This window comes from Adiantum capillus-veneris, unplaced genomic scaffold, assembly GCF_014529385.1.
Source record: "Adiantum capillus-veneris isolate H3 unplaced genomic scaffold, ASM1452938v2 Hic_scaffold_307, whole genome shotgun sequence".
NCBI lineage: Eukaryota > Viridiplantae > Streptophyta > Polypodiopsida > Polypodiales > Pteridaceae > Adiantum > Adiantum capillus-veneris.
In genome coordinates, this window is record NW_028221426.1 from 96,701 (window position 1) to 105,969 (window position 9,269).

Here is a 9,269-nt window from a genome sequence, read left to right on the forward strand (position 1 = left end):
TAGGGTTTTTTCAAAAACGTATCTGTGGACCCACCACTCCTCCCCTCCCTCTTTTACCTATCCACCTCTCTATAGGATACAAAGCAATAAATGAGTGGACAACCCTATTATTCTCTCTACTTTCTTAGGTTCTAAACTTATATACATTGCTCTCTTCCTATTGGCTGGAGCATAATTAACCTTAATCTTATATGGCTCAAGGAGAGTCCACATTTTTCATAATGGCAACAAGAGAACTCATTGATATAGTGGTGGCATTCAAAACCAGTGCCACAAAAAACTGGATAATGACTACTTGTGTTGTTTCATTGGCATCATCATTGTGGGAAGTAGATTCAAGGAACACTGGAAGTTGTGAGTTTGCTATGGTAGCATTTGTAGCATGGTATGATTTGGAGCGAGGTACACCAGGTTTGATTGAGGCATTCTCAGCATTGCCATCAGGTTCGGCATCGTCAGCGTGGGTTTGGCAAGCGCAGAAGGAAGTGACCGCTCCATCTTCACATTCGTCTGCAAATACATTTTGTAGAGGTTGAGCCCCAAACAAGGTGCTGCCTTTGTTGTGCTCTGAGAGAGCCGTCTGAAGGTCAGAGTTGACGTGGTCCTTTGCAAGGTGAGCCAAGAAAATGGAGAGTATTTCATCTTCTTCAGCAAGCTGCAGCATATGTGCAGGAGGACAGGCATGCAAGCTGGAAGCAGGAGTATCACAGGCGTGAAGAAGGTCATTGATAACATCAATGTCCGCCACATTTGGTTGATTTACTGGCTCCATCAGTGAATCGAGAAAGGCTGTAATAGTAGCAAGCGAGGCTTCGTCTGCATAAAGCAGCAAGGACTCGAGTGCACATTCCTTTGCAGGGTCTAGAGAATCACTGTTGGAGGGAGCAGCAGCATTAATTTGGGCAGCACGAAAAGAGGGTCTGAAATAATCACCTTTGTTGGCTGCATCCATGTCCTGAGAAGCTTGGGCTGAAACAATGGTCGCTCCATCTTTGAACAGAGGTTCATATGCCAAGGAGTTGGGCATAGCGCTAGGCACTTGTAATTAGATCCTTGGTTGTAATTGCCTGGGACACTGTATCATTGTTTGAAGTTCTGCAGGCTTCGCCAAGCACAGCATCCTGAAATATATGTGCCTTTTGTGCTGAAATGACAGCAGAAAACGAGGGAGGCTCAACACCTCCGATTTGCGTAGGTGCTTCCGGCAGATGGGCAGTGCGTTCCTTGTGGACCTTGATTGATGACGTGCCTGAGGCCGCTGCTTTTCCCACCATTTGAAATTGCCAGCTTATGGCAGCGTGTATGTTAATTAGAGATTCTGGAGCGTAGAAACTGTCGAACAGGGTAGGAGAATCCATCGGCTCGGCTGCCTGATTGCAGCAGTAGGACAGAGGCCCTGGTCAACCTCAACACTAAAGGGCACGGATGGGGAGAGATGGGATCGGCGGTGGCGGTCGAAAGTGGGAATCTCGAGGCGCCTTGGGTTTGGGAAAAAATAAAAGTAAACGCTGATTCAGTAGGCCTCAAAACTGAGTAACACGTATGCAAAGTAATGGGATCGACTGTCGGAGCTGGGGGCGGGATCTCGAGGCACACTAAACCTGACCAACGCGAAACGAGGCGCGTCACCGGAAAAAATGGGAGGCACTAAATCTGCCAATGCGAAAAACGAGGCACACTGGCACGATTTAAACCCGTGACCTCGGGGATCCGCGTTTAGGGTCAAATGGGCTAACCACCTCACCCGCGCACTCATTGTGTATCCCAAACCGTTGTGACGCTGAAATATTGTGAGTTCGGGGTGCATTGGCCACATTGTCCAGGTTTAGCGCCTACCCAGGTTTAGTTTTTGAGTAGTTCAGGTTTAGTGCGTGTCCAAGTTTAGTTATTAAGCAGACATCTATGGCTGCGATTTTTCGATCTCCGTGCGTGAACTTCCGCATCGTCGATCCCATTACTTGGCCCCGCATTAAATATAGGTGTTACTTAGTCCTGAGGACGCACAAGCCTCTCAGGGGCCACTCTTGGATTTGACCCCGTGACCTCATGCGTGCAAGGCAACTGTGCTATCCACCTCACCCGCGTGACGTTTGTGAAATATATTCGAGTTTACAAATACATAAATAAGTAAACGTGGGTCTGGCTATCCAAGTTTACTTATTTATGTCCTACTTTACTTGTAAGTGAAATCGTACGCCCCACAGCGTCTCTGCTTTTGTGGCCCGAGCTCTCTGTCGTTGATTCCACCTCTCCTACTTCATTAATTAATATGTGCCCTTTACTGCTAAGGGTATGTCAAGAGTGTCCACTAGGGCATATGTACCGCCAAACCAAACCAAAATATCAACTCGGCTCTGATACCCGCGTCTAGGGTCGTGGATGAAAGACATCGAAGGATCATAACTTGAAGGAAAGTTTAAATGGTGATCAAACTAATGCTAATTAGTCACTTTCCAAGAGCATTAAAGAATTATAATAAGAGCAATAAGTTTTTCGTGGAAAAATAGTGTGCTCCATACTAACACTATTCTATTCCTAATGGTGTTCCTAATTGCTTCAAAAAAAAAGGGCATTCCTTATTCAAAGATTCCCTCAATAACAACAAAAACAATGTGTTAGTCTTTAGCACGCATCAGCAATGACGAAGCACGTAGATTTGGAATAGTATCAGCTACACGTGAGAAAGATGGATACAACTTTGTGTGTGTGTGTGTGTGTGTGTGTGTGTGTGTGTGTGTGTGTGTGTGTGAGAGAGAGAGAGAGAGAGAGAGAGAGAGAGAGAGAAAATGAATGAAATGTTATATTAATGTCTTCGAAAGGCCAAAATGACCTATGAGACCAGATTGTTAAATGTGGTGGACCTGATACAAAGTCAGAGTAACAAAACGAAATGACAAAATGAAAATGAAATACTATGAAATCCTAAGCTGGTAATGTGAACTAAGCAGCTACTCGGGATAGCAAAATCACAAGTTATGCATAAGTGATCCAGCATTGGTCGCTGGCGGATCTCATCAATCTCCTCCATGGTCAGCAGTCTGACAGGGCATCGTGCATGTCAGGCCAAAGTGATCCGAATTCTCTGATGTAATCTTTGTCGATGTTGTGTGCTCGAGCAGAAACAAACCTAGGCATCTCTTATCCTCGTACCTCATGACCGTGGAGAGTGGTCCAAAGCCCTCTCTGAGCAAGCAGTGGAAGCGGCCTCGCATCTCGTAGTAGACGGGGCAATGGCATGTGTAGTGTAACTCTGTCTCAGGCTCCATGTCACACAGGGGGCATGTCCTGGCATCTACTGGTACTCCGTTGTATCTCCCAGTCTCGATCCGTAGCTAGTGTGAAGATGTGCATACCTGGCCAATAGCACACCGTATCCCATGATGGGTGTCCATGTATCTGGGCCTCGTCACAAAACCATCTGTCGTAAGCTGGAGAAGATGCTCTCTGTAGAAAGCCATCTTCGTGCCTAGCGCTTGTGCTGGTTGTATCCATGTCCTCCTGGTGTCTAGCTGAGTCGGGTCGTGGAGGATGAGGCTGGTGATCTCGGACTGTGTAAGAGTCAGGGAGGGTGCATCCACTGAGTACTGGAAGGGTGGTAATTTGTCTATACTGAACCCATGCGCCTCGAACCATGATGTTATCTCCCCATACCAGCATGTTGTATCTTCTTGTATGGCTAACTGTCAAGAGGACTCCAGTGCAAGGTGGGCGTATCTATCTCTTGGGAGTTCCCACATGCGGTGTATGAAGGAGACAGATCTGGTAAGCGCCTCAACCACTAGTGGGGGGCAGCTAGCTCTGCTCGGATAATGGCACGTGGTACTGAAGCTTTGGCTCTAATGAGCCGCGAGATCATGGAGACCGGGGTCTTGTCCATGTCCCCCCATCCATCAGTGCGACCTGTCCTCCCGTGATGATCCAATGAAGGCCCCCAGATCTCAGCTCCATAGAGCAACGCAGAAGCCACCAAAGTGTCAAAGAGCCAAAGCTTTGTCCGAGGCTCCTGAAACTGAACCTGTGAACACATCCTCTCCAATCTACCCAATGCCCAATGGGCTTTGGTCAATCTAGTCTCTGCCGCTCTCCTCAATGAAAATGCTGGTTTATTAAAAACCACTCCGAGGTAAGTGTAAGCATCTGTATACTCCACGGTCTCCTGGCTGTATGTGAATGCAGGTGCTGACCTCCTGATCCACCGTGGGGTGGTATTAAAGACCATGACCTTGGTTTTACCAGGGTTGACAAACAAACCACTTTCATGGGCAAAACTATGCAAAGCATCCAAGTGATGTTGCATCCCCTTCGGAGAGTCGGAGATCAACACAATATCATTAGTATATAACAATAGCGGAATCCATGTCCCTGCCAGCGGTGCATCTCTCTCCCCATCTCTCTCAATGTAGTCAAAAACCTCATCCACATCATACCAAATAGAGTAGGAGAGAGAAGGCAGCCCTGCTTCACCCCAATAGTGGAGTAAACCGGTGAAGATAGACCCTCTGAGGTGCGTACATGCCTTACTACTGATTTGTACAATGCCATGATCCCCCAAATGAGGTCTGTGGGTGCTCCCATCTCTCGTAATCTGCGCATCAATCTAGCTCTGGGTACTGTGTCAAATGCTTTGCGGAAGTCTACGTCTCCCACGGGATCTGCACTCCTCGATGATAGCCCTGAGTGTCAAGATATGGTCAAGAGTGGAAAAACGTCTCCTGAACCTTGCCTGCCCCGCTGCACGTACTCCCTCTGTCTGCCCATCTACTCAACTGCTACTCAAGAATGAATGAGTACAACCGTGCCAATGTGTGTCCAATCATGATAGTGCGATAATTCCCAGGCTCCATAGGGTCTCCTGATTTGAAGATAGGTACAATCGTAGATAGGCTCCAAGTATCAAGCAAGAAAAGTATCACAGAGAGAGAGAGAGAGAGAGAGAGAGAGAGAGAGAGAGAGAGAGAGAGAGAGTGCAAGGACACTTTAAAGAGATAAAAGTGCTAAAAGAAAAATAAAGGAAAAGAGAAACACAAATATACAATGTGAAGTTACACACCTCTTTATATGGACACAAAAGGTCTTTTGACTTTCCACATTCATATATCTTTTGACTTTCCGCCTTCATCCGGTCTTTTCATTTCCTAAACTCACCCTTCACTTACGCACTTAATATGTTTTGAAAGACTTTTTTTTTTCGAGATTGGGGAGACCTAATAACACTAGACCCTAAAATTTGGCAATGGATACACAGTATTATTAACTACAATTGAACTTGCTTTACAAGGTCATGATACTAAACTTGTAAGCCTCACATTATTTGGTGTAAGGTTTAAGTTGCAAGTTCAAGAATATGTTTGATACAACATGCAAATAGATATATATTTGCTTTCTATGTAGCAGTATCCACGAGCTTTAAACCATGTAGTTCCAAGCTTAACAATTGCGAACACTTTCCAAGGCTTTGAATGTTAAGCCTTGCCGTGGCAGTGACTGATGTCGGCAATCGAGCAAAGATCTGTAGTGCAATTTGCACGACGAGCCACAGCCCACAGGGGTTGACCAAGGGATGTTTTGCAATGATACCCTTGATGACAAAGCATTGGGAAATTGGAGAAGAGCTTACAGCATTCAGCGAACAGAATCTCCACAGTGAGATGGAGGTCATATATAATTCATACAAAGCGACTCACAGTGGGTGGCTCAAATCCTCCAACTAAAGAAGTGGGTTGGTGAAGGAGAATGGTTAATGTCAATGTACCTCAAGGTCCATTATACACAAATTTTGTGGTTATGCCCTTCCATAATTATGTCCTTCCACAATATTTGCTGGTCTATGGGTGATTGACTACTCCAACCAAAGGTGAGGACTACTTGACCATGAAACATTCTGACCGCTTACTAGATGATAAATTTTCTGACTAAAGGTTACATGCTCTAAATTTGGGCTTTCTCCATCCAAGCACGATTTTTTTGTTGCCTAAATCAGTCTTGTCAAGGCACCTGCTCAAACTTTCTCAGGGACTGACTACCAGACAAAGAGCTCTGCTTATTTTATTTTTATCCAAGAAAACAGGATAATACTTCACACTAGTGCTTAATTTCACTTTCCAGCCTACAAGGCCATCTCACCGCATACCATCACTAAACAATGAGAAAATCAACATTTTCCTGCGCTGCATTTCTTTTATGCCCGTGGTAGTCAATGCTACACGATCAACATGACCATCCATCACCTCAAATTGTTTGTACGCCAGTGATTTTAGTTGGTATATGTACCCTACCCATATGATTTGCGATGATGTGTCCAATTGCACGTCACATTGCTCTACTACACAATCAAATTACTGCTTAGTGACCAGCCTATTTTGAAATAGGAAACTCTTTTTGGCTAACTGTTTTGTAATCTTCATCAAATCAGTAATAAAGTGTGGACGGTGCTACCTAATTTTGAAACAACAATCCAAGGGGGAGTTGTGATCACAACTTAAGCACTGGTTACAAAATTTAAGTCAAAGGCTTTTTCTTCTAAAGATCAAGATGACTGATTGCATCAAGACATCTTGGACTCCAAATTGTCAGGGGCTTGCACAGATCGAAAAACCCTGCTCTCCTGCATACACTTGTTCCAGCAAACAGCAGCAGTTGTGAAGTTCTTGGATTCATGATGTTGGAGCTTGCAGGGATTAAGGAATTGCTGATTACAGCTTCCGTAAGATTATACAATCTTTTCGTATACTTCTCACATTAATGCTGTTCCTCTAACGTTTTTTGAACAAGATCAGCACTGTTTTCAGACCTGGCGAAGGGATGATCTTCCTTTTCAAAGAAAACCCATTTCCTTTTTCTCCTTTCTTTGCACCAGCCCTTCAAACCGAATTGCATGACTCCTCTTAACCAGGCTATCCTGCTGATTAGCTCTTCTAGGGCCACAATCGATGAGCCTATCCTCTCATCACTGAGATCCAAGAGTTTTTCATCCTCAAGTAAGAAATTGAGCTCCTTAAACAAGAGTGTCTCCCCCATATCATTCAAGGTGCTTAAAGCATCAATTTTACTCAATGTATTTTGTTCAATTTCAGTTCTGCCATTCAAGTCAACAGCATCAGTCTGTGGCGGAGGCTTTTGTAATGTTTCTGGACTCGTCTCTCTCATACGCACTTGATTTGCCCCTTCTGGTCTCTGGCAAGAGCTTGATCCCAGCCCCCATTCACTTGTGCTAAACCGTAGTAGCTGGCCCTTGTTAGGAGGCTTATTAGCACTAGCAAAGCCTCTGCCATGAAAATCTGGTGGAGTAACTTTCTTGTCACCTAGGCTGGTGATCTGAGGACATTCAGATACCCCATTCTTCTGCATGTCCATACTCACCACAGCACTTTCAGATAACCCATTCTTCTGAATATTGGCAGTTACCACAGCACTTTCTTTAACCACTCTCCCTGAAATCACATTTGGCGTATTAGCAGTCACAGTTTGTGCATGTCGGCTGCTCGCAATCAAATTGTTGACACCATGAGCATCTGTAATGTTCAGATCTTGTACAAGAGGAATTCTTCGAGGTTCCTGCTTGGCAATAAAAATATGTCCTGTGTCCAATGTCTCCAAGTCTTGCACAGGGCTAGGCACGCTTTGAGAGGGTGCATCCATGGTATAAGCCTTCAAAGTCTGTGAATGCAGCTGTACTCAAACCTTGAGTTGTGTTACAGCAAGCTAATAGGCATCGAGCCTGAAACAATTTAGAAATAGTGCAATGAAAAAATTAGCTTTATATTAAGGAGTACGTTTACCCTGGGGACAGTCCAGACTTTGTCCATAGACCAGTCTAGAGATGGGCGAATGTCTTTGATGGAAGCCTCATAACTTCCTCCTTCACCATATGGAGCACTTGGTAATTCAACCTGGGCAAAAGAAACAACATTTACCCATTGTACATGCCTGAAAAAATACATACCTAGATGAAACCAGGATAAGCCCAAATTCACCTTTGTAGGGAAGTGTGAGGTACATACTCATGGCAATCAACCATAAGTCAATATAAGCATCAGCTCCAAATGCATAGTATTGACTAAAAGCTATGACATCCAATTTCGTGAGTGCCCAATGATGGGTGTAGAACTAGGTACCACATGCGCACGCACTGGCCCACACACACAAACACGCAAGAGCAGACTTAAATACAATAACTCTAGAGATACAGGGCAGACTCAGGCAATATGAAGCTTAGCACTAAAAGAAGCAACAAGTAGCTTATTCAAACAGAAGACAGAAATTGGGATCCATTACCTGCACAAACCCCTTGTTTAAAACAGCGGTTATCCTTGCTGCCCAAAAGCAACCGTCTGTGAACCAATCTACAAGATCTCCAACTAACCAATCTCCATCGACAACAACAGCAGGTCCAGTTGCATCATTGATAATTGATTCCTCAACACCCATCAATATTAATGGAAACGATGGCCTAACCATAAGAACCCGTTTCTTTTTTCCTGAGGGGTCCTGCTGGTATACCTTCATGAAATTGGTCTCTGTATGCAAAGTTAAAATTGCCATCAATGATGCATAGCACGTGCTAGTGGTGATCAAATTACGTCTAACAGCTCATACTCTCATCAGGAAAGTCGATATAATGCATAGCACACCAGATTTCACCTCTCCGAACCTGAATATTCTTTATCTGCAGAATGACAAGTAACAGAAGTCAACTGGGTGTTGGTTTGCAGTGTGGAAAAAGACTTGTTCTAACGGAGTAATGGCATAGGCATGTAATCAAGTAATGAATTTATTCCATAAGGTCTTCTCAATAAAATGAAAAAGTTGGTCGGGTGTTGGTTTGCAGTGTCAAAAAAGACTTGTTCCAATGGAGCAATGGCATATGCACGCAATCAATCCAAGGCAAGTAATGAATTTGTTCAAACGGTCGTCATGCATATTTCCAAATTAAAATGGAACAGAGGTGTTACTTCTTGCATCAAAAATGGTGAAAACAGAGAGACTCAGCTCTCTCTCTCTCTCTCTCTCTCTCTCTCTCTCTCTCTCTCTCATGTTATAAATAAGCGCCCAATTATAGAGAGAGAGAGAGAGAGAGAGGGGGGGGGGGGGGGGGAGAGATAAGAGAATTTACCTAGAGCGTCCAATAATTTTAATTTGCAAAGCATGACAAATAATTCTCTCCATGCCTTTATATAGGCATCCACTTTCTCTCCCTCTCTCTCTCTCTCTCTCTCTCTCTCTCTCTCTCTCTCTCTCTCGGATGAGAGAGAGAGGGGAAGGATGAGAGA

General features: G+C 44.4%; 1 protein-coding gene across 2 annotated transcripts; it reads right to left on the minus strand.

The window, feature by feature from the left end:
• Positions 1 to 6,357: 6,357 nt before the first annotated feature.
• LOC147417247 (uncharacterized) lies at positions 6,358 to 8,918 on the minus strand. Of its 2 annotated transcripts, none has more exons than XM_086507768.1 (4): positions 8,596 to 8,918; positions 8,275 to 8,516; positions 7,779 to 7,889; positions 6,358 to 7,668 (listed from the first exon to the last, which is right to left on the minus strand). In XM_086507768.1, exons 1-4 carry the CDS (start codon positions 8,621 to 8,623, stop codon positions 6,739 to 6,741), a joined length of 1,311 nt encoding a protein of 436 aa, XP_086363894.1. In that variant the 5' UTR covers positions 8,624 to 8,918; the 3' UTR covers positions 6,358 to 6,738. The 2 variants fall into 2 exon arrangements, with proteins under 2 accessions (XP_086363894.1, XP_086363896.1); XM_086507770.1 differs by having other exon boundaries at positions 6,358 to 7,656; positions 8,596 to 8,915.
• Positions 8,919 to 9,269: the final 351 nt, after the last annotated feature.